Genomic DNA, 24,630 nt, shown 5'->3' on the forward strand with positions numbered 1-24,630 from the left:
ATGCTTTTTAGAAACTAGCAACAACCCTTGAGTGTGCTGAAAGCCCAAATAATCCCGAAGTAGGCCACTGGAATGAAACCAGTTGAAAGATAAATTATTTGGTACCATTTCGAAGTCCTATCAGGCAGGGGAAAAAAAAGAAATACACAGTAAAACAATAAACCAAGTTTTACATTGTACTTTTAAGAAGACAAGAAATGATCAGTAAAGAAACCACTTGTTCTAGCGGGTACATACTGTCATTGAGATTGACATTTTTCACCCCACTCACTAGGTAACTGTCTTCAAAAGATTTCATTCTAGAACTGTGACTGTGGTTTTATGCTTTTAGATAGGAAATGAAAGATTTTTTAAGTGTAAACATTACGCACCAGAAAGCCTTCCAAAATTTCTGCCATGTATTCTCCTGATACCTGTTTAATGCCCTCTTTAAAATGAATGGTTTTAAATGTTAAATTTCTATTCATGCAAATTATAAAGTGCTTGAGATTCTTCTATTACATGTAGAATTCTGCCTTATATTGCTGTATTTTACTTTACTTGGAATGTCTTCATACAGAATTAATAACGAAAGATAACAAGTGTGTGTAGCTAGTACGAGCATTTTGTCTGGTTGGGCTTTTTTTTGGTTGGTGTTTTTTTTTTTTATTTTTGCATATTTTCGTTAATGTAGGCTTCCTAGGAGATGAGTAAAATGAAATACCCCTCCTACTACTTTTACCCTGATGTGCCTTTGTTCTTTTTCCTTCAAGTGCTCTGCATATGACTTTAAAAATTATTCTTAGTCCTATTTTTTTCCTGCCTTTTTTTTTTTTTTTTGAGTGCTTCTTCTGTATAAACCACACGTACAAATTTAATGCACTGGATATACAAAATGTAGTTACAAAAGAACAGGCACAAGACATTATTAGAAAACATTCTGAGCAAATTGGTTACAAAATGAAGATTTTTATCTTGAGGAAAATAGTACTATTTGATCACAAGTCTTGTACTATGAATAAAAAAAGATTAACTTGTACACATCAATACAAAGCCTGGCAAAGGAATCACTTCAATTAAACAAACACTTCCTCATTTAAGGTGTACTTTTGAATGAGTCATGCTTTAAAAAGGGCATTGTTTATTTATTTTAAGCCTACGGGGGGGGGGGGGGGGGAGAGAGATAAAAAAGAGGAAAAAAGATTAAAATTTAATTTTATTTGTCAAAGATTAAATAAAATGGGGTTTGCCTTTTGGCTGTCAATGCCAAATAAAAACACTGATAAATTTTGGCTGCTGGAACTGCAATGTTACCAGGATATGGAGCATCACCATACAGTGAAAATGTAACATTTAGTCCTATTACAAAATTAAAACCTCTTCTAATGTTAAGGAGTTGATTATGGCTCTATTTTTTTTAAATGTGGCTCAGCAACTAAACCAATTCCAATTTATACTTTAATTACTACAAACTGTTCATGCTTTGTTTTTGAAAATATGTATGCATTTTTCATAACATAATGCATAATTATTACCGTATATGGGATATGTCCTGGTTTCAGCTAGGGTAGAGTTAATTTTCTTCCTATTAGCTGGTGTAGTGCTGTGTTTTGGATTTAGTATGAGAATGATGTTGATAACACACTGATGTTTTAGTTGTTGCTAAATAATGTTTACACTAGTCAAGGACTTTTCAGCTTCCCGTGCTCTGCCAGGTGCACAAGAAGCTGGGAGGGAACATAGCCAGGACAGCTGACCCAACTGGCCAACGGGGTATTCCATACCATGTGATGTCACGCTCAGTACATAAACCGGGGGTTGGTGGAGGAGGGGGATCACTACTTGGGCATCGGTTGGTGGGTAGTGAGCAATTGCATTGTGCATCACTCATTTTGTATATCCTATCATTATTATTATTATTATTTTCCCTTCCTTTTCTAGTAAACTGTCTTTATCTCAATCCATGAATTTTTTTTTTTTTTCTTTTGATTCTCTTCCCCATCTCACTGGGGTGGGGGAGGGGGTGGGGGGATGGTGAGCAAGCGGCTGTATGGTGTTTGGCTGCCCGCCGGGTTAAACCACAACAGATATTATGAAATAATAATTATGAGACATGAAAATTAAGACACCATGACAATTTCTGCGAAATGTGTAATTTACATAAAGGCAATGTTCTTGAAAACAAAAACAAATAAAAAAATCCCCCAAAACCCCAAACCACAATCTGATCTAAAATTATCATTATTAAATTATAGAAATGCCTGGATAAAGATTCCATTATTACACTGCAAACTGTTTACAAATTCTCTTCCTTCTTCAATCATTCAAAAAGACCTGAGCTGGTATCTTGCATTTCCTGTGCCAGCATTGATACTCAACATAAAATACAATGATTCAGCTGCTAGGCTAGTCACATAATTTTTCTTGGCTTTCTAAATATCTCAGTAAGAACATGAAAAGATGCACAGATGGGAATTATAGTCAGATGACTAAGATGATCTTGCATCAGTAAAATCCAGAGATGCAACTCTTTTTATGAGAATGTGATCCTTTGAGTGATAATTGCACAATTTTAGCTGATAAATTCTGAACCATCAAGAAAATGCAGGGAGAGTGGGGTAAGTGGGGGAGTTAAGTTTACTGTTGCATCTAGTGTTAAATGTGAAGGAACTCCTTGGAGACATGCATGTATATCCCTGAGAGTTACTGTGATCCACCGGTCATGAGATTAATGGGCAGCCTGGCTCTAAAAGTTCAAAAAGCATCTAAATGACTTGGAAGCCTAAATTACATTTTCAGAAGCAAGTCATTGCGCGATTGTTTCTCTAATTGATTTTGTTAATGAAACAGGCAAACACCCTTTCTCGTTGTCAGATAAGATGATCATACCCTGAAGCCATGACAGCAAGAAATGTTGTTGTCTAAAAGAATTAGGAGTTATTTCCTTGTTCAGAGCCACGGTCAGGAAGGCTTTAAGTTTGATTATTAATCAAAGCAATTCAACCTTCATCTTTAAGGATATTATCATGAACCTGAATTACATTAAAAATGCCTATATTTTGTGGCAGCATAACTATTTTTCAGAAAAAACTTTAAAGAAACAATGCACTTGGTATCCATGCTGAAAAGCAACATGGAAGACTTTTTTCCCTGTGAGGCACTGCCTTTTAGCCTTTAGAATTTTGTCATTGTTACAAATACGGATCAGGTCCTCAGTTTAGTTGAGAAACTTTAAGAAAACTGCCTTAGAACTCCTTCCCTCCCCAAACAATCTAACACAGCACCTTTAGTACAGCTTTTTGAAGGTGGACATGCAGAAGAAGGTATACACATCAACTGCCAGCTAGACCTGAAATAATACACTTCTAATTGATGTTGGCATTAAAGCCTCTGAGCAGTCACATCCACAGAGGAAAAACTAGATACAGGAGAAAAGAACTGTTCTAATCTTGTTTTTTAAATAATGAATCATACACCAAAACATACGTAAAGCACTTCATTGATGAGTAAAATCCTGGAGAAGTATCGGTTCTGAAAGTGATGCCAGAGGAAAAACACACAAACAAAAACCAACAGAAATAACCTATCATTTTTGTCCAAGAACCTAGATCAATGAACTTATTGGATGAAAACATTTGGATTTTGACATTTGACTGATCTCCAACTACAAAGCTAACAACTTCTTCCATCTCCAATCACTAAGCCTACTTGTAGTGTCTCTGTTATAAACAAAAAAAAGAGCCTATATTAGGAAGAGTATGTGCAGCTATGTTACATTTCTAAATGGAAAAGTATTCTGGAAACAATGAACTTCATACAATTACTTCTGCTTGGCACCCAGAAAATTATCTACACACCATTTGACAATCAATCCCCAACACTCTCCTGTAAAGCGTAGCTGATCTGTTTTATCACCATCAAACACTACCAAAACTCAGAACACCTTACAGATGCAAGTGGCAATCATGGAAACAAAGTGAAAAATTCTTCAAGATAACGGTAACACAGAAGGTATAACTATGAATTACCAGTGGTTATTTTTAAAATACATACATACTAATATTTCTTAATATTTCAAATGGGGGTTGGGTGGGGAGAAGGGGACTTTACTGTCAACCAGACTCATTCATTAAGTGAATGCTTAATGCTATCCTATTCTACCAAGTGACTAAACATGTCCTCTTGGGGCTTCATGATTAGTCTTTCAATGACATACTTCAAAAATATTGTGCACATTTGAAACAATAGGATATTTCACAACTTTTCAAACTCAGCAGATCTAAAACTCTCAACTGTTTTTCCTTCTCATGCATCATCACCAGGAATGATGCAGACCTCCCTGTGGGCACACAGCAGCTTCAGTAAAACTACTGCAGAGCACTGACTACCAAGGGGAAAATAAAAACAAAACAAAACATTACTTCGATTTATTCTGACTCCTGTAGAGACAACACAGTTAACATTGGTTAAAAAGCAACAGCAGATAAAACCAAACCCCACCAGATATGATTTTAACCACATGTACAGAAATGTTGAGCAAAAAGAGCCTGCCAGGTAGCCTGTTAAAAAGAGTCGAGCAAAGAGGAAATAGTTTATACAATGGTAGAGGGAGGGAGACAGGGAAGGATGGAGATAAAACTGCTCATTTACTGAGAACATTTACTTGAATCACCATACACCCAGGAGATCAGCAACAGAACTTGAAGGTACATTACTTGGGATAAAATAATGCATGTAGGTACTATATAATCACTTCTAAAAGTAAGAAAGCAGACAAACAGCTATTAGGGACAAGCAAAGAGCTAAAAGTCCTTGAGAGTTTAAAAAAAAAAGTTATTTAATTTCCTAATTTTGTACTCATTGAGAACTGTTTCTCAGCCACTATTCTCCATCTTGATACTCCTGTTGGAATTATTCTGCTATATAAACCATTTTTGCAATATCTTATAAAACTACAGGTTTTATAATTGTATTTTTATTCTTTTATTTTTAAGAAGCAATCATATCATTCCTATAAAAAAGGGGAAATGTTCTTCAATTGAGGCTATGAACTGCAACATTAATTCTTGTTGGCATATGCATCTATTGATCTCGGAAGACAGTGGACGCAAAGAAAGCTTTCTCCTCAGTACTGAGGGAATCAACTACACTAGTTAATACGTTTTTAAGCTAACGAAGACAGTTTGAAAAAATGCAACTAAAAATAAAATAACGGTAACTGCAAGATCAAAGAGACATGAATGGCCAACAAGGAAGAAAGAAACACTTACCTTAGAAATATAGATGTATTTTATTTACTGAATCTTTAATCAATTAATGAGAACATGAAATAACTAACAAAAGCATTTTATTTGAATTAATTGTATGGATAAAATGTGGAGTTCAGTTGCTACAGGTGACTAATGTAATTTGTTCTATCCCAAACTAAACCTGAGCTCCTACTTCTTTTTTCACTTGCAAAGGCAGGTGACAAAACTGACACAAGCTCGTCAAAGAATGCTGATTCAAGAAAATCGCAGTATTTTAAAGAAATATAGCAATTCTGCCAACACTTTAATATATTCAAACATTTTTATTATTTTTTGGAATGTTGAAAGATTTTGTTTTGATCAGGACAAGTGTTTTGTTGAAACTGCATCATTTCAATTTATAATAGAGATGTTCTGACTGCACTACCAAGACTATTTTGTCTTTAACATGAAGCTTCAATAAAGTATTTTAACTGAATTTGAAATACTTCAACTTGTGAAGAATACTTTCATTCCAACTGAAGCTAAAACTATATTTTGATATCCTAGAATCATTCTTGGAATGGAATTTCTACTTTTGTACTGAATCTATTTATAATAACATTTTCAGTGTTAATTGTTCTACTGTTCCCTGTTTGTAACACCTACTATAGGCACACTCCGAAAGAGTGTAGTTATAAATATTATTTATTAAAATAATTTGAATAATAGAAATTAAGAAGATACTAGTCACTTTTGGTACAAATTTCTTAAATATTACATAACATAAAGAGGCAAATTCACAAATAATTCTTTAGGCTACAATCCTGTAAATACCTGCATATTTGTTTAACTTTACAGACAAGTTGTCTTCCCACATATCAATGTGTGTTTGTAGGATACGTGATTTAAATACGTAGGTATTCTGTGCAATCCTTTACTTTTTTCCCCTATTTTTCCCCTTTTTCCATGAGGTAATTCATTTCCATGAGGTCCTTTCCTGTTATTTATACAGCAGAATACAACACGAAACTGATTTACAAATTAATCTATTCACAAGTTTAAGATCAAGAGGAAGCCATCAATGGTAAACATGGCTCAGAATTAAGGCTTCCTAGTTAACCTGTGCACCCTCTGCTGGCTCGTGCTCACATAGGAAGAAAAAAAAAAAAAAACCAAAAAGCTGTGTTGACTCTATGTGGACACATACATGCACAGTGAACATACATCTAAGCCTCCAAATATATCTTTCAATCACTTAAAATTGTTTTTCAACACTATTTTCTACAAAATACGGAACATGTAACTGTATTGCCTAACAAAATATGATTTGCCTCAACACAAAGTGTGTTTTTCTTTTATTAAAGATGCTGAGAACAGAGATAGAGCAACATGAATTTTACTGCTATCTATAATTTACATTGAAGAACCTCGTTCATTTACATCCCTGCAAGACTCTGGATGTCCACATGGACTTTGCTTAGGTGCAACCTGCCCTGTCAGCTCTGAAGTCCCTGGCAATGTTGTAGACCCACCTGCATACTGTCCCAACCCGCTCTTTGGAGGAGCAACCGCAACCACTGTTTGTGCGTTTAGCTCACTCATCCAAATAACTGCAAAGCACCAGAAAATCACAGGAATCTGTCTTTTGTTACAGTATCAGCCAAGACTAAAGGTTCCACTCAGAGATCCTGAAGAACAAAGACACGGAAACACATAAAAGATCAGCAACTTCCACATTACCCCATTAGGGCGCCTGGCCTCTGGCAAGGAAGGGAAACGAGTTTTTCTACAGACTTCAGTTGCTCTGCTGGCAAGTAGCTGTTGGTGATAGTGACAACTTTTGGGATGTAGCTCTAAAAAGATAAAAAGGAAGTGTCACACATCTCAAGAAGTTGCTGTTGACCCTGGAGTTGTAAACAAATCCTTTAAACGCTCCCCCCACCCCCAAGCCTGGGTACACTCCACCCTACACAGCAGTATCCAAAATCACCCGTGGTCGATGCCACGGGCACGCTGCACGGCTGGCCGCCACTCGCAGACGCCAGCCCGGCTGCTCCCACCCGGCCGTGCCCCACGGGGAGCCCCCCGCTCTCCGGCAGGGGGCGCTGGCCCTGCCGCGCGCCTCCCGCCGCCCGGCTGCGGGGGGCTCTGCTCTCCAGCGGGAATAAGTGAAAGTAAAGGAGATCGGCTCCCGCGTTTTCCTAACCGAACTCCGGCTACCGAAACTTTCCTGCCCGTGTTCAAAAAAGGCAGCGGGTAAGATGCTTCCATTTACACGCCCCGCATGCCGACGCGCACTGCGTTCGCTTCAGTCCCTTCAGCGCAGGGTAAGGCAGCCGCAGCGGAGCCCGGCCTGGGGCAGAGGTCCCGGTGCGGAAGCGGCTCCGCCGGTACCGGCGAGCGACCACTGCCAGCGGCTCTCACCGACCTCAGCGCAGAGACCCTCCTCCTGCCCCGCGGTCCTGCGTACGGCGTTTCACCAGCGGCCACGCCGCAGCACCCCCCCTAGAGGGGAACGACCCCGCTCCCGCCCGCTGGCTGGGGGCACCCGCGCGGCTGCAGCGCCCGCCCCGGGCGACGTCCGCAGCGCCTGAGGGAGCAGGCGGGCTGCCGCGGGGCGTGGCGGGAGATGTAGTCCGGGCGCGCCGCGCAGTTCCGCCCGCGAAAACTACAGTACCCGGCGGGACGCGGGGGGAAGGCGGTGGCGGTGCGGGGTTGCTGTCGACTGGCGTTTGCGGTAACTCGGCTCTGTGGCGGCGGGGCAGACGCGGTGCGCGCTCCGCCGGCTGGGCGCCTGCGCGCGGCGGCGGTTCTGTCCCCGCCCCGGGGCGGCGCGGCCGCGGCGGAAGGCCTCAGTTTGCGTCTCTCGGGAGGCAGAGAGCGAGCGCCCGCTCGCGCCTTTTCCGCTTCGCTTCACCTCTCGCCGGGCAGGGCGGGGGGTGAGAGAAATCCGGCGCGGGCCCGGGCCCTGCAAGGCTGCTCGCCCCGCCAAGAGCGAGCCAGAGGCGGGGGAGGAAGGCGAGCCTGCCCCGAGGCCCAGGAATGTGCCCGCAGGCAGCCGCTGGCGGGCGGGGGGCCGCCTCCCGGGCGCGCGGGGCTCACAGCGTCTGCCGCCTCCTGTCCCGCAGGGCCCACGGCTTTTATGCCAGAGATGCTGGTGTCGCCCACAGGAAAAACCTGGGACTCCTCAGAAAGATAATGTGTCAGGTAACAGCGATGCTTTCCGGCGCTGGCTGAACCCCTGCGCCTACTGGCTTTCAGCCGGGGTGGCCTGAGCGTCAGTCCTCAACCCGGGTGCCTGAGAAGTCCCTGGCCACGCTGACTGACAAGACTGGGGAGAAAAAAGCTGCAGTTTCGCTGAAGAGAATTACAAACGGTTAAATTATTTCATGAGGCTCAGACCTAGAAATGTAGAGAGGACTATGCTGTGGAGAAACTGCAGAAGCACTTGTAAATCTAATAATCATGTTAGAAATAGCCTTTATGAGATTTTATATCACTTATTTCTTCCCTTAAGATGGCTTAATGTTTATACCAATATTAAATTCATAGTGTTTTAGGGAGCATCAGTGTTAAATTTGAATGAAGTTCTCACAACAAAATAAGATAATCAGCAGAGGTCTTCAGCTAAACATACCTCTGATGTGTCAGTGAAATTTATGTTACGGAAAAAATAAGAATTAAACCAATTACAGAATAAAGCGAACTTGTTTTTTTTACGAAAACGATTACTGCTCCCATGCAGTAGTTGATAGAAATGCATTGAAAGTGAATATGTGGAAGTGCGTTGGCAGTTGTGTTACATTGAAAATATATTTACTGGAAGTCAGCTAAGTGTCCACTTATGCAACTAGATCAATTGGCATGCAAGGTTTATTGAAATAAAAATGACTGCATCTGACTTGCACAAATACTTACTGGAACCTTTGTTAATGGTACAGAGCTCCTGATGTCTCTAATGCATGCAAGAAACTTTACGTGAGCAGTTTATCCCATTAACATTTCGGGCACTTTTTGCAAATAACTGTAAACACATTTTTCTACTTTTCACACAAAACACCAACAGCAGAATGGAGTCAGATGTTCAGTAAATTCATATAAATTACATATAAAAGAGTTATGTGCATATTTACACTCTGGGGAGTTTTGTCCTTGATTTTAAAAATTGCCATTAAAGTTTAGTTGTCAGTTTTAATTTTAATGCAGGCAAGTTAATGACAAAATATTTATTACCCACACTGTCCATAATAGCTAATAAAAAGATCTTTTAATTTGGTTTAAAAAAAGACAAAATTTCCCTAAAATAGGTGTTTTAATTTGGTTTAAAAAAAAAAAAGGTAAGATTTTTCTTTATGTGTTCAACAGCAAAGGTTCAATTAAAGTAAGTTATTAAGCTGCAGGAGCCAAATAAAATATTTTCCAAAAGCAAGGTTTGTTACAAAAGCCATCGCTGTTACAACCACTGTCTGTTTCAGGGAAGTACTAAATTCAAGAACGTTTGGACAACTCATTCTGCATCTCCTATTGCCTATGAAAGAGGAAGAATTTACTTAGACAATTACCAGTGCTGTATTAGCAGGTAATAAATTTACAATTAAAAGTTACCCTGGCTTACGGTTTAAATACTGTGATTCTGTTTTAGACATGTCACTAACTTTACTCGTCCAAATAGCCTCTGTGAATTGAGTGGAATTTACTTATGAACAAAAAATAACCTGGTGCATAAATCTTTGTTAAATTACACTCAGATGCCGTTGTGTCTTAATGTGACACCTGCTTTGGTGAAGGAAAGTCTGATTTTACTGTATAAGTTCAGCTTTCAGAGCACTTTAACAGGAGTGGAAGATTATCAGCATTTTATAATTTTGTACTAAAAAGCCAAATGAACGGTAGTTCTTTGTGATCTGGTAACTAGCAGTGTGCTAAAGAATGTGTCACAAAATCAGCCTATGTAACAAGCTTATGTCTCTAAATTCTGCATTAAAGAAGTGAATTATTGTTCATGTAAAAGTACAGGGTGCAGAGTACTTGCAGGTTTTTGTTAATGTATTTTGCGGATCAGTCCTCTGATCTGATGTACTCTGATCTGATGTACTCTCCTGTTCCGTGATCAGCTGCAGAGGCACAGCTTAGGAGGCAGCACAGGGCAGAGTAGAGGACGGGAAGTCCTGCATACACCAGTCCTTGTCCCTGCCCATCCCTCTTGTGAGGGAGGTAGCAGGGACTTGGAGAAGTGCGTTGCTGAGTAAGTTGTGGTCAGAACAGTTTTGAGACAGTGTCAGATGATACGTAAAAGACAAACTACTCTGTCAGTGTAAACCACTGAGAGCTAATTAAATGAATCTATCGCTTACAGCAGCGATCTAAATCTACTTAGCCGTGTTTTATTCCTACATTGTCTGAATGCTTTCCAGTACTGGGTTAACCTGTCTAGCATCTTTGAGGTTTATCTTTGTCTCATCCTCTCTCTAAGGGGAAAACTGTGCACACTGCGAAGTTTTTATTCTAGTAGTAGGTTTTTTTTTTTAAATATCTGTACATGATGCCACTCCTTTATATTATGAAAGGCAACACTGGAAGAGCTTGAGGGGAAGGTTCCAGGATGATCGTTAGTTTCTGGAATATACTTTCTTTTTAATGTATATCACTAAAGTAAGAACGTTACTATTAAGTTTGTTATTTAAAAACAAAATAAACCCCACACTACCAAACCACAAAATATAGAAAAGGTTAGCTTTTAAATATTATGTTATACTAACTATTGTTTATTAGGCCTTATTTTGAGAGCAATTTCAGGTTATATTTACAAAGTAAAAATAAGATGTTCAGGTTTCTGACCTGCCTAAAGAGAAGGCAGGATTTATAAAACTGTATGAAATTACTTGTTGATAGAAAGTAGTTTATAAAGTAGACTAATGGTTAGCAATCATTTTCCTCCAGCATTGCACAAGAGCCAAGAATACTTTATCAAAAGCCAAAGTGTTCTAAGTCAGAAAAAATAGAAGATGCTTTATTATTGGAATGCCCACTGGTAAGATTACTTTTTAATAGAGCATTGTTGTGCAAAAAACCAAATTAATATCTTTCAGTGAAACATATTTAGAATAGAGTGTTCTTTCCCTGTGAACTATTTTCTCAGTGTTTTTATGGAGTTAGGTCATTTAAGGTTTGCAACATGTGCTTATTTATTTTGACTGTTTAGAGGTATACTTCTCTGAATTTCTCAATAGTGCATTCAAATGTTTTTTTGTGAGCTTTCGTGGAAGATTTTAAAAACAGTGCCTTTATGCTTATGCAAATAACTAATTCCTTACAATATAAATTCTCTTTAATTTTTTTCTTTATTTTTTTAATTAGCAAGGGCAGTAGGTGGGAGTTTTAGTTTCTACCAGATCTGTTGACATAAAAAAAAAAAAAAGCAGATAAACTGAAGACCCATTAAAGCAACTCTGCCCAAAAGCTGTTCTGCTGTTTCTACCTAATAGATTGTATAATTTCCCTCCTCCTTGAGGAGTTTTTCTCTCATCCACTATCCACAGAGTTTAGGATCCCGTCCTTGAGGTGCCTAAAAATGCAGTGTGAATACCATTCTTAGCAGTTACTGTTGAGTTACCACTGAATGTCTTATTCTGCAATACTTAAACAATTGTCTCTTCAAGACTGGTATCAATTAGATCAATAAGCAGTTATACTTCATTTGTGCAAGGCAAAGAAGTTTTAAAAGGTCATTTCTAGAAAAGGTAACTGCCTTGCAAAAAGTGTGACAACAGATTATTTATGTGATAGCTGACTGTTTAGCACAGGCATGAGCTTAGATTAGCAGGCAGCTTTCCATCTTTAGTTTTTGAGGAGTGCGTATTAACTTTTGTTTTCTTGTTACTGTGTCAAAATGTTACGTATCCTCCTGGTACAAACTTTTTTCTGATAACTTTTTGTTATGTAGGGGGAAATGCTGCCAAGTCCATCAGACTATAAATCTTCCCTGATAGTCTTGACAGTGCAGAACTGGCTTCTACGTCTCTCTGCTGATAGTGGAGAAATACTGGAAAAAGTATACCTTGCTGGTTCCTGTTGCAAATTCAGGTATTAAACATTGACTAGGCTTTATATAATAAACAATCATTAGTACTATACTGGAGAAAGGGAATCTTCTTTATTTTAGTACTATCCTATGGCTGACTTCAGGTTTGTTAGTCTAGCATATTACCTGGAGTACTGTTCCTGCATGCTGTTTTCCATAGAAGAATTTCAGCATCTCAAGTATTACAGACTCAAATTTGGCATCAAGTTCCGCAAAAGCCACAAAAACTAGGCTACTGTTGGCTTTTCTCTGGCAATTTTACAGCCTTTAATGTTGCAATAACAACATACCAGGAGAGGACCTTCAAAAGCTGTAAAACAAACTTCATAAAACGTAAGGAAAATATGTTTAAAGTTTAAGCCATTTTTAACTTGCAAGCGTTCTGCTCCATAGGGTAGCTATTTTGCTCTTTAAAAGCAGAGCAGTTACTGCTTCTGGTAAACTGCATCTTCTTTTCAGTTCTCAGAAGAAATTATTTCCTTTAAGCTGAAGGATAAGCAGTGATTTTTGAAGGGAAGGAGAAAAATGAAGATAGTGAATGTTCACACTTCCAGAATTTTTCTCACAATCCTTTATGGAATAAGCCATTCCTAGTTCCATGGGTTTTGCGTTATTGCAAACAGCAAACATCTCAAGCACTTCTCCCAAATCAGATACTGAACGGTTTGCCTGGACACAGGGATCTGCCTAGTTATCGTAGATTATATTTTATATGAAATAATGTATTTACTGTTAAATGATTTTCAAATTATTAAGATAGGCCTTTCTTTTCACAAATAGGTATCTGAGCTGGGATACTCCTCAAGAGGTAATGGTTGTAAAGTCAGCTCAGAATAAGCTCCCTGCAGCAGCACGACAGGTAAGTTTGTTGAAAAAATCTTTCATTCTTAAATTTTTACAAAATCCATCAAAAAAAATTTACAAGGACAGAGATGGAGACATTATGGTTTGTTATTATGGTAGAAGATAAAGATATACTACCATTAATAAATGCCTCAAATGTAATAACTGTATTCAGTATTGTTATCCTTCCCAGGCAGGTATCCAACAGTCTGTACTGTTCTATCTTGCTGTATTTCAAGTTTTGCCTCTTTCATTCATTGGAATGCTAGAAATAAACAAAAAGGTGAGTTAATTCCTCTATTAATCGTGATTTGTACTGTAGTTGTATGAGGGGCATGGTTTAGGCAATTGTCCCAGAATTTCAGAAGTCGTACTTACACCTTATGAAAGGATAGTGCCCTGAAACATGAATTAGCAGTAATGTTCTTCTTGTGTCTGATAGGGGCATTGGGGGGAAGATTCTTAATTCAAATGACCAGAAGAGAAAACACAAATGCATTCTGCTATTGGGTTACTCTTTGACATGTAGAAGGACTTTAGCCTTTACTTATAGCAGTCATAAGAATTAGGGAATCCTAATTGCAGACTTCTTTTCACCTCTTTAAAGAAAGATAGATGTGCTTCTGACCCACTCCTAGTAATAGTCTATAAATTCTATATGCAGTTACAAATGTTTCAAACTTGTATTATCATTGATATTGAATGGCAAAATGTAAATATGTGTCTTGCCTTATCAGTTAAGAGCAAACAACCTTTCTGAGGTTGGTTTGTGACCTGTAAGTAAGAATGTATATATTAGGAAACTTCAAGCCAGATGGCAAGTTTTACTGTTCTGGTGAAAAAAAAAGTCTATTTTAAGTCAAGAGAGCTCTGGAGATAACTTACAAATGGAACAGTACAAACATGCAAACTCTGTCCTCAGAGCTCTGTGAGTTACAGTCTCATTTGGGGTCCAGAGCTACTAGTGGGTTTTAGCTGGTGCTGGGTTGGGTTGAGGCTGTAATTGAGATTGTGCTGGCAAGTGAAGGAGTGGGGTTAAACATTTTTCATTTGGGCTCCTGAAAGTTTAGGACCACTGTGCATTGTTCTGTTCAAAATCAGTATTTAGGACTGGAAAAAATAGTTGCTACCAGTATCAAAGTTATTCTCAATCTGGTTAAGAATGGCATGCCAGATTCATCATGGTCATAGTAGGCAAAACGTCTAAAAGAGTACTTCTTCAGTTGGGCCTGTACTGAGTACTCATCAAAGTAATTGTTACAGCTAGGAATAAAGTCAGGGCAGAATTTGGGATTTGAGAATACACCCAGCAGAGGAAGCAACCAGTGAATGCAATGCCAAACCTGATACAGATCAGTGGAATGTAACTGTTAGGTTAAAGTTAGGATTAGGGTTACTGTTCAAGACTGCAGAATGCACCTAATGCATCAGCTTTACTAAGATGGTACACCACAATAAATTCTGAGTTCAGATAGCTAAGGTCTCAAGGATAGAAAGGAGAGTTTAGGACTGGAAGACTATTAGAGTTTGGGTCTGGAAGACACTGGGACCTAAGCTAACAAATGTATTGAGAAAGAGCCATAAGACTAAATAAAGAGGCAAGGTCTCAGGAGTGAATGTACCTTTCAGGACCAAACTGATCACAAGATCATTGATAGTTTTAAGACTTAGGAGTATTACAGCTTTTGGGTTTCTTTTTTTTTTTTTTTAATGGTTTTTAAGCCTGTTTTAACCTTGTTTTAATTGCTTTTCCACATAGTGATTCAGATTAAAGAAATGAAAACTACATTTCCAAGCATCTCTATTAAAAAAAATTATGAACTTCACGTGTTGTTAATCATTAAATACTAAGAATTAGTTTGTTGGGTTTTTCTCAGTGGAGATCTGTTAAGCGCTGGCACAAATGAATACTGCATAATTGTTAAAAGGGGTAAATCAGGTTCTCATGTATATGTCTAATTTGGATTCAGAGAAGATCCTGTATTCTGTGGCAGCTGGGTAACGTAGTTTTAGTACAGCTGTACACAGTCATAGAGCCACGATTAGACTAGTATTTTACCCTGGTGATGAAGAAAGAACAGAAATCAGTACTTTTAGACTGAGTTGGTAGCTTTGCTAACATTCCTGTGGGATGCTGGGTAATATAATCTATTCATGTATTATAATAACTGGGTAACATGATATGAAGATATACTGAGAATTGGTTAGAGAATGTATCTGCTTGCACAATATGACTAATCTAACCTCAGGTGTTACTGCAGTGCAAAGTATTATAGAAACTCAGCAGAACAGATGAGTTACAGAAAACTTCATGAACTAAAACACTGATCATAGGGTTTAGGCAAGAATAAAAAATTCAAGCAATTGCAAAATTAAGGACATAATGTCAGTACTTTTCATGTCTCTCAATTACTTCTTCCCTAATAAAATACTTTTCTTCTCCTTTTTTTTCCAGATATTTGGTAATAGTGTGACAGATGTTGCTGTTTCTAATGGAATCCTGATTGTAATGTATAGCATGGGTCTGGTCAGGCTCTATAACTTCCAGGCCATCGCTGAACAGGTAATGAAATACGAAATTTTTCATACAGTCCATGCTATTTTGGGGCAACAAATCATAAATATTCACGTTATGCCACATAGGTACATGAGGACTGTGTCAAAGGGTAGAGTTCTTGCCTAAATCTATTTACAGGCAGAAGACGCAAATGGTTACACTATCAGAAAATTCTACCCGCACCGGTTACAGGTGGCAAAATATAAGAGATTACAGGGTCAGACAGGCACTTAAGTGCGTATAGAGAGGAGCTATGTAAATGCTAGGCTAGGGTCTGCTCTTCTTTACTGTGGTTATAGATGAGTGTTAAGGCTAGAAACTGATGGGCATGGAAGATTGTTTCATCTGAAACAGAACTGCAGTGAGACTTTTGAGTTTATATTCTTCCAATCAAAAATCAAACGTTAATTCAAAAATAAGACTTCAAGCAGTATCTAATAAAGAATGCAGTAGTAACAGAGCAGTAAAACTAAACAACAAGTAAATACGCATCAATAAAGCTAAATTGTTCTGTGTTATTTTAGTTCATGGAACAGCCATTTGATTTGGGACATGAATTCAACTGGAATGGTCAAGTGGGAGTTGTAGGAAAGTATCCATTTGGTCTTCCATGTAACATTAAAATAACAGGTATTTATGATCTTTGTATTATCTTGGCTGGTGGCTTTTGTGGATTAATTATGACTTATTTCGCACCAAGAAAAAACATTAAAATTACTGTACTCATATTGTGCTGTAGCTATATTTCTGGTTTTACGTTATAGTAAAAATGTGCTTTGCTTTACTTCTAATTACAAGAATTAATTACATAGGACTTACCTAGAAAACCAGTACAGCAACTAAGCTATTTGAAAAACTTCATATGCAATGCATGAAGTGGGAACCCCTTCCTTATTTCTGAGACACAACTGCTCTTGAGAAAGAGGAAGGGCTAGGACAGCTGTTAGTAACACCCAGAAACAGTATGTGAAAACATTTAACCTAACTTGCAGAGGGAATTCAAGGAGACAGAATACAATTTATGCGAGTTGCGTTTTGATAATTCTTAAGTTGTCAGAAATCTGCCAGTTTCAATAAAATTAATTCCTGAGGAGAGAACAAATTATCTATTAAAAACAATTCTTATGCCTCAAATCATTAACTTATGAATGTTCTGCTTTATGTAATGACTTTAAATTCTCTGAAACCAAACAATCATTTCTGTTGGTGCATTTGAGATTAGAATTTGGTGCTAAGAATCTTAATGAATGACCAAAGCCTGAGACTTTCTTTGAAACTTTTTTTTTTTTACTTTAAAAATACATTCTCACAAGTTCACACTTGAGGCTCTTCCAAAAAAAAAAAGTAGGTTTCACCAATATCAAATAATGCATGCTTTTATTTCTTTATTTTTGAATGTTTCTGTATTCAATGGTTTTTACAGGTGACTGTCCGCATAAAAAATGCTTTTGATCTTTATGTTCGCAAACAGTATCAGATAATAACAGGCAAACCAAAGCAGATTTATATAAACCTGAGGAAATACATAAAGATAAAATATAGACTTATAGTGAAGGCTTTCAGTTACAATGCAATGTTTTATCAAAAAAAAGTGATAGGCTGCTATAACTGATGTCTCAGGTTCTGTAAAGGGAAATTTCTCCTCATTTTCCTCTCTGTCTCAGTCTGCAAAACCACAATTTAATGTTAGGGGCCCTGTGGAAAACACGCTGTGGGAGCTTTAGTAGGAAGCCTATTCCAGATTTCTCATGTCTTATAGATCATTGTAGTTTTTAGGTTTGAGATTTAAAACCAATGTACTCAAGAAAACATTTTTGATCTTGAATCGTATTCAAGAATTTGTGGTTAGGAAGTTTTGAACTCATGACAGACATTGCCATGGCTGCTCTTTGCAGATAGTTGCATTCCTGTGGTTTTTGAGCTGTTTTCTTTTAAGAATGAGATGGCCGACTGACTGTTCAATGTGATGTAATGCTTCAGTGGGCGAGATTTTAACAGTTTCAGAGCTTAAGCTTGTGTTTACTATAATTTATCTATGTGTAATTTTCCTGCTTATTTAGTCCTAGCCTCCCTACAGAAGTTGCCCGAAGGGATGACAGTTATTACGGTGCTGTTTTTATGGTGTGTTAGGTACCCAAGAGGAAGTGTATAGAGATAAAAACTTATAGGCTACTATGTACCTACCATGTCACTTACAACTACTGACTGGTAAGGAATTTTATTTTGGTCACAGTGGAAGGAATGGAAAAGGTACCTATAAATCTTCATTATGTCACTTTCTGAAAGGTCCAGAACTTAAAACTGTAGTTAGATTTATTATTAGAGAATACAGTAATTTCATAAAAAAACAGAGAGGAAGATACTTTGCTTAGATTTTTTTTACATTTAGAACAAATACTTGTTAGTGCTGCCAGGAACAACCTTATGGCTTTATGTTTAGATGAGGCTGGAGAGTTTTAAGGAAGTGAACAAAGAAGCTCAACTGGAGATTAAAAACTGGCAATGCTAGGGAAAGGACTTAAAAACAATGAGAACAGGAGGTGCTGAGCAACAAGAGCAAGTGACACATAGCAGGAAGGAGGGAGCTGAGGCAGCAGAGTGGTGCTGTCACAGTGATTTAGGTGGCTATGATCTTGCAAATCTTTGCCAAATAAACGTAAAAAGAAAGGCATATTTTATCAGCAGCCTGTACTGCTTAGGATTGATATATTACTGAAATGCATTTAAATCTATCATTTAGTCCATCTACCAGAATTTCTGAGGGGCCTTGCTATATATGCTTTATTTAAACAGAAAAAGTTGATAGGGTAAAATGTTAACAAATTTTCTTGACTCATTTTTCATTTTCTGCCAGCTTTTAATATCAGTAGGTCCTCTGCTTATGCCTTCATCTTCAACATTCTTTACATTTTCAGCAGGTGCCTTGGTTTTTATAACCTATACTTTGTTATATCTTGCACAGAATCTCCCATTTTCTATGTGTTAGGCTAAAAGACAACTAGAAGACAGCCACTTTCCAGCGTAGGAAAGACTTCATTTCCATGGGCAGTGAACTAATCCCTTTCAATCTAAATGGCTAAGTTCTTGGAAACATGAATGAAGGAAAAAGAGAGAAGCACTATGTAAACGTAATTTCTGATGTCCTGTGACATCTTAGCACCATTGGCTAGGATCTGGATAATTATCTAGACTAAGCAGGACAAGAACAAGTCAAAATTTGGATGAGACCTTTGGGACACATAAGTCCAGATAAGAACCTTGTTCTCCTCAACAAATCTGCCTGTTTAAATGCCCATTGTAATTGCAGATTTTCTCCACATTTTGTCAATTTTTTTTCCCAGCACTTCTCTGTACTGTTAGAAAGAGCTGATCTTCAGTCTAAAATTGATTCAGTTATAGCAGCTGTAGAAATTGCTTTTATTTAGCTAGTTGGTAGAAGTTGTAAAGCTCCGTGCAGTGCATTTTGTTCAAAGATGCTTCTCTCATTTAGTACTCAGAAGACTTGTAAGAATGGCGTATTACATCTATATAATTTATCCCAACTGAACTGAAGGGAAAGCTAGATACCTTTTGCCATTAATTATAAAAATTCCTAGAATTTTGTTGATTTTTATGAACTCAGCTACAGATTGCATTCATTGTGGTCCAGACTATTTTGTTGTATTACGCAAAAGGAGAAGGAATATTCAGATTCAGGTATCTTTCTGCATTTAATTCTGTTATTTGAAATTGCTGCTGTTAGCCTGTTTCCAGCTATTTATCACTATTTTTCCCAAGAGAATAGTGACCCTTTTGATATGCTCTTTGATCTGTTCATGTGTACGTCTTCTCTCATTCAGATGAGTTGGATTAATTTTAATTGTTTGCTATGTCTCTGCTTATCCAGCTCATTTGGAATGAAGTAAGTCAAAGGTATCAATGCTAGATGAGGTAGCTTAGCTGGTGCTAGGAAAAAGATCACAGCCAATGTATTTCCACCAGTCTTCAAAAGTTCTGAAGAATTAATAGCTTTATTGGAATTTAGAATTGTAAGGCTCAATGGAATTATGATTGTTCTGCTACTAATGCTGTTAACATTACCAAATATTTGCAGATACCCCACCTTTGCTATTTGAAGCATCTTCTCTGGAGAATGCATTTCAAATTGGAGGTTACCCTTGGCATTATATCATCACACCTAACAAGAAAAAACATAAAGGAGTCTTCCATATTTGTTCTCTGAAAGACAATGCTTTGGTAATATATTCAGATAGCAGCTTCTCTGAAATGAATGTGTATCACGTTTGTCTTCATCTCTTCTTCTGAACAGTAGTGCTCGAGGTAACAATACCCTTGTTTTCCAGTCTGATGCTCTCACAGGATCATCCCACAGTGTTACATCTGCTATCCAGTGGAGTCATGTGTAAAATGCTTTTGAATTAGTACTGCTGCTGCTATTTCCTTCATTCCAATATAATCGTAGCACTGTCAGTGCTACACAGCACTGTATTCTTGGCCCAAAAGTTAAGGCTCAAGCAGAATCTCATTACTTGATTCCTTGCATGGTAACATCTTAATGCACTTCTGACTAGTCAGCCTACCAAATGGCATGACTAAAGAAACATTTTAAGTTTTAAGAAATTGCAGAATAAGTTTCCTTAATGTTTGTAGTTTATCCCTGATTTGTACCTTCTCTCTCTCTCTCCCCCTCAGTTTAATCCCTCTCTCTCCCTAGAAAGATGTTATTACTCAGTTTAATCCAGCATTCCTAATTATTTTTGTTTATGTACTATTCATCATATATTCTTTTGCGTGAGCTCTCCATCTCAGCTTTTATTTTGGATCTGGATTTGACCTGAAGATACTTCTGTAATACAAGCAGCTTCTAGACCTGTTAGTTCAGGGTTCTTCACTAAAAAACTTCTCATCTGTAAATGTCCTCATCTCTTTTAGTAGCCTGATCAAATCAATGATCCCCCTCCTATCTCTTGTTTTCAAAACAGATCTTTCACAACCATAACTGAAGATCAATTTTGATTCAAAGGGACAATCCTTTCTCACCTATTTTTTTCTATGTGAAATTTGAAAATTTGAATGATCAGGGTCAGCTAAATTGAACAACAAAAAGCCACTGCCAAAATCCCAAGATTTTGACCAGCTTGCAGCTGAAATCACAAGCTATCCCAGGCTTACACGCTCCACAAATATTTGCACAAAAGAGGCTGAGCCTAAGGTTTGAAGCTCAAGTTAAAGTTTGTGCTAATGCTTTTCTCACGTCTTGACACATCTCATGTCTTTGACACTCAAATTACTGGAATTGTTGAAGTGTTTGCAGAATGTAGGCTAAATCTTCTTTTTGCTTAGTTTCAGGAGAGGTAGGACCATGTATAGCTGTGGTACAAGGGCATTGCTTATTGCATATTTAAAAAGTTGAAACTGTTCCATGGAATATCTTGAGAATTGGAACTGAGTTTATTAGTAGTAGTATTATTGTTCCACTGCCATCCTTTCTGGTCATGATTAGGAGCAATACTTAAAAACCTTCAGAGGTATGTGGAGAGGAGCTCAGTATTTCCTCTTTAATTAGATGTGTGAGACTTTCAAAATACTAATATTCTAAGCTTTCCCTTCCTTCTTCAGGCAAAAAATGGCATACAGGATATGAAATGCTGTTCACTGGAACCTGATTGGATATATTTCCATCCAGACATGTCAGGTAGAATAATCCACGTGGGACCAAATTTGATAAAGTATGAGCCTTTTTTTCTCAAATCTTATTTTCCTTAGAGGAAAAGTTGAATAACTGCATAAATTCAGTAGTTTGACAATTTGTAGGCCAAAACACTCATCGAGCCCTAGAAACTGTAAAATTTATTAATTTGTTAGAATCACAAGTTCTGGTAGAAACATCTGCAGATTTCTACGTGATGAATGTGGGCACTGGCAGGCGATACTAGATTTTGATATGAAAAATGTTGAAGCACCATGGTGTTAAAATTTCACTGATCAATGTAAATTACAAGAATAATTTATTTCAGTTTCAGTTATTTCTGATGTTTTAATATACATGATTTTTTAAAATTATAAATATAGAAGTGTTGTAGTAGGTGGATTAGAATACACGACTTATTTTGTAATTTCTGTTTCTTTTGTAGAGTCTTGAAGCTTAAGGAAGTTAAAAATAATACAGATCAAATGGAGATTGCAGAAGATTTTACGATTGTGGCCAACAGAGAAAACTCTGTGAGTTTAGTGTCCGAGGTCACAATGTATGATTTTGAGCAATACATAGGGGTTTTGTGTATGCGAGTAATCACTGTGTTTCATGGGCTTAATTCAAAGTTTATTGAAAGACATTCTGTGTCTTCATTGGACTTTAAGCTGTATGAAAAAAAATTTAAAACCAGTAACACTTTCAGGATAGCTTTCTGAAACCTCCAGTCTTTTCTTTAGTTTTCAGCATTCTTTATGGTATAGCCATGTACCACTGATATAAAACATACTTAAAAGATGGTGACAGATTTCCTTCAAAAGAAGGTGCCACCAGTGATAATTATGTGCATCTCTGGTGCTCAGGTGTCGTGGTTTAACCCGGCAGGCAGCCAAACACCACACAGCCGCTCGCTCATTCTCCGCCCCCCGCAGTGGGACGGGGAGAGAATCGGAAGGGTAAGAGTGAGAAAAGTCATGGGTTGAGATAAAGACAGTTTAATAGAACAGAAAAGGAAGGGAAAATAACAATAACAATAATAAAGATAGAATATACAAATGAGTGATGCACAATGCAATTGCTCACCACCCACACTGACCGATAACAAAGTAACGATCGCTACTTCCTGGAACATGCCTATCATTCATACTGAACATGACATCACATGGTATGGAATACCCCGTTGGCCAGCTGGGCCAGCTGTCCCGGCTATGCTCCCTCCCATGTGCTGAGCATGGGAAGCTGAAAAGTCCTTGACTAGTAGGGTACTTAGCAACTAAAAACATCAGTGTGTTAACAACATTCCTCTCATACTAAATCCAAAACACAGCACTAGGAAGAAATTTAACTCTATCCCAGCCGAAACCAGGACATCAGGTAAGCTGACCATACAAATGCTAGAAATGTTTCAAGTCTCTCGTAACTTAGGAGTAAGTCTTCATAAGACAACAAAGACAATCATTGCTTCCAAAGATCTGGTTTTTTTCTTGGCCATGCACATTTGTCACTCCTTTGTGACAGATTTGGCATTCACCTAACCCTTGGTGAGCCAAATCAGTGCACTAAAATAATAGAATAATAAACCAGCAGAAAAGGTGAGTACTTTTCTGCTTGCTTGGTGAGCTGAACTGGAGCTGGAACAGAACAGAACTGAATCATCAGTGGGTCAGCAGAGTGCAGAAAGGTAGAACCAAGTGGCGAGGGCATGATCTGAACTTCCTGGTAGAAGTGAGCTGTTAAATCACCTTGGTTGTTTCATGAAGTCTCTTGTGATAGAGAATCACGAAGACAATCTAAATGGCAAAAAGGTTAAAGAGCACACTCGTGAAGAAAATTTTTTGGCAGTGCCTGGAACTGTCATTTTGATTCAGTATACAAGGTTATGTCTTACATAAAAGCAAGTTTTTATAGTTGATGAGTACTGTAAAGTACCAGAAATCAGTGACACTAATTTTGAAGCTCTGCAGAAGAAAAGTTTGTGTATTAAAAATCTACACTAACTCAGGAATAAAACTTCCATTGAATTCAGAAAGGATAGGCTTTGTCATCTAATGAGTTGCCATACATTTCGGGGGGGGGGGGGGGGGGGGGGGGGAGGGGGAGGGTGGTGTTTAGATAACTTCTGTTGCAATAAGAGCAAAGAAATATGAGTTCTAATCCTGTCTATGCTGTACCTTTTCCTTTTGACTTCCATTAAGACACTGATACCCCAGTTTTGAATGTTTCTGGTATTAATGATGCCCAGTAGAAGCAACTGTGGTGGTTTAAGCTGCTACTTTCCCCATCTTCTGGGAATAAAAGTTTAAGAAACAAATTGGTGGTGACTTAGCTGTCTTAATTCTCATTCCAGCATTCTTGGCTCCAGTCACTTCTGTTCTAAAAATTATGGTAGCCGAGAACCTTTGCCACCTCTACAGGACTGAGAACCTCTGAATATGAGTAAACATCAGTAATATCTCAACTAAAGCCACTGAGTTCATGAGCCCTCATAAAGAAGAGATAGCAACACTAGGGCCATGCATAGCTAATGAGTAAAACAAGTCCGACAGATTAAAACAAGGTCAGAAAGCAAAAGACATGACATAGATACATTGTAAAATAGACAGGAAGAAACTAAAATGCTCCAAAGTCTAGAACCACTTTTTTCTTTTTTCTCTAAAGGTGAACGACGCTGTTACTGTAACGGCTTCTGGTCGAGTGGTGAAAAAGCGTTTTAACTTACTGGATGATGACCCAGAACAAGAGGTAACTGATGTAGTGAGTAAGAGCAGTTCATGGATTATTTAAGATGTTAGCTAGCCAGAAGTCATTCTTGTTTCAGGTGCAGTGGCTGTAACCATTAGTTGTGTTAATCTTTGAGTTCTTTATCCTCTTCTGTGGCTGTCTTTGTCTTAACTTCTAATTACTTAATTTCCGCTCTCTGTCTGTCGTCTTTTCTCCTTGGTTGACTTTTGTGCTTTGGATAGTCTCTTCTTTTAAGAACTGATCTTACGCCACATGATACCGTCATAACTCTATGCGACTTCAGCGGCACAGAAATGAGATGTTAATGTGACGAACCATTACCGCCTCTCCATTCAAACATTTCCTTTAAACATTTATAAAGCATTTTATGAAATGAAAGAAACATATTTCTTTTTTTCTCTGCTTTAGGTTCCTCTAGTCTTTGATATAGTATCTCTAACGTATATTTTTCTCTCCCAGTTACTTTGATTAGATTGCAGGATAAGGTATTTAACACTTTTCCTTT

General features: G+C 37.9%; 2 protein-coding genes across 23 annotated transcripts in view; one reads left to right on the plus strand and one right to left on the minus strand.

The window, feature by feature from the left end:
• Positions 1 to 8,007, minus strand: part of METTL8 (methyltransferase 8, tRNA N3-cytidine) — a 40,911-nt gene extending 32,904 nt beyond the window's left edge. For 9 of the 15 annotated variants that reach the window (XR_012674093.1, XR_012674094.1, XM_075153205.1 and 6 more), the window contains exons 1-2: positions 7,888 to 8,007; positions 6,951 to 7,063 (exon numbers count right to left, since the gene is read on the minus strand). Coding sequence is in view for 11 of the 15 variants with exons in the window: in XM_075153205.1 (XP_075009306.1) it covers positions 6,951 to 6,955 (5 nt within the window). In the remaining 4 variants the exon portion in view is untranslated. The other 6 variants (XM_075153210.1, XM_075153209.1, XM_075153206.1 and 3 more) reach the window with 6 other exon arrangements.
• A 53-nt stretch (positions 8,008 to 8,060) lies between these two features.
• On the plus strand, positions 8,061 to 24,569 carry DCAF17 (DDB1 and CUL4 associated factor 17). 8 transcript variants are annotated; one of them, XR_012674090.1, is made up of 12 exons: positions 8,061 to 8,417; positions 9,686 to 9,789; positions 11,151 to 11,241; positions 12,154 to 12,293; positions 13,072 to 13,150; positions 13,310 to 13,417; positions 15,590 to 15,697; positions 16,216 to 16,321; positions 19,785 to 19,927; positions 21,311 to 21,420; positions 21,826 to 22,757; positions 24,042 to 24,125. XR_012674090.1 is itself a non-coding variant. In XM_075153200.1 (12 exons), the coding sequence occupies exons 1-12, from the start codon at positions 8,253 to 8,255 to the stop codon at positions 24,165 to 24,167; spliced, it is 1,368 nt and encodes a 455-aa protein (XP_075009301.1). In that variant the 5' UTR covers positions 8,061 to 8,252; the 3' UTR covers positions 24,168 to 24,568. The 8 variants fall into 8 exon arrangements, 5 of the variants coding, with proteins under 5 accessions (XP_075009301.1, XP_075009302.1, XP_075009304.1 ...); XR_012674091.1 differs by having other exon boundaries at positions 13,328 to 13,417; XM_075153200.1 differs by having other exon boundaries at positions 21,826 to 21,913; positions 24,042 to 24,568.
• The last annotated feature ends 61 nt before the right edge of the window (positions 24,570 to 24,630 follow it).

The sequence above is a fragment of the Calonectris borealis genome, chromosome 6, assembly GCF_964195595.1.
Source record: "Calonectris borealis chromosome 6, bCalBor7.hap1.2, whole genome shotgun sequence".
NCBI classification, from domain to species: domain Eukaryota; kingdom Metazoa; phylum Chordata; class Aves; order Procellariiformes; family Procellariidae; genus Calonectris; species Calonectris borealis.

What these genes read in the sequence shown, in the direction of transcription:
- DCAF17 (XM_075153200.1), top strand. Translation starts at nt 8,253, where the DNA reads ATGTGCCCGCAGGCAGCCGCTGGCGGGCGGGGGGCCGCCTCCCGGGCG. An exon ending in TACCAGTGCTGTATTAGCAG is followed by an intron (nt 9,790 to 11,150) that starts GTAATAAATTTA and finishes ATTTTCCTCCAG; the next exon opens with CATTGCACAAGAGCCAAGAA. An exon ending in TCCAGGCCATCGCTGAACAG is followed by an intron (nt 15,698 to 16,215) that starts GTAATGAAATAC and finishes GTGTTATTTTAG; the next exon opens with TTCATGGAACAGCCATTTGA.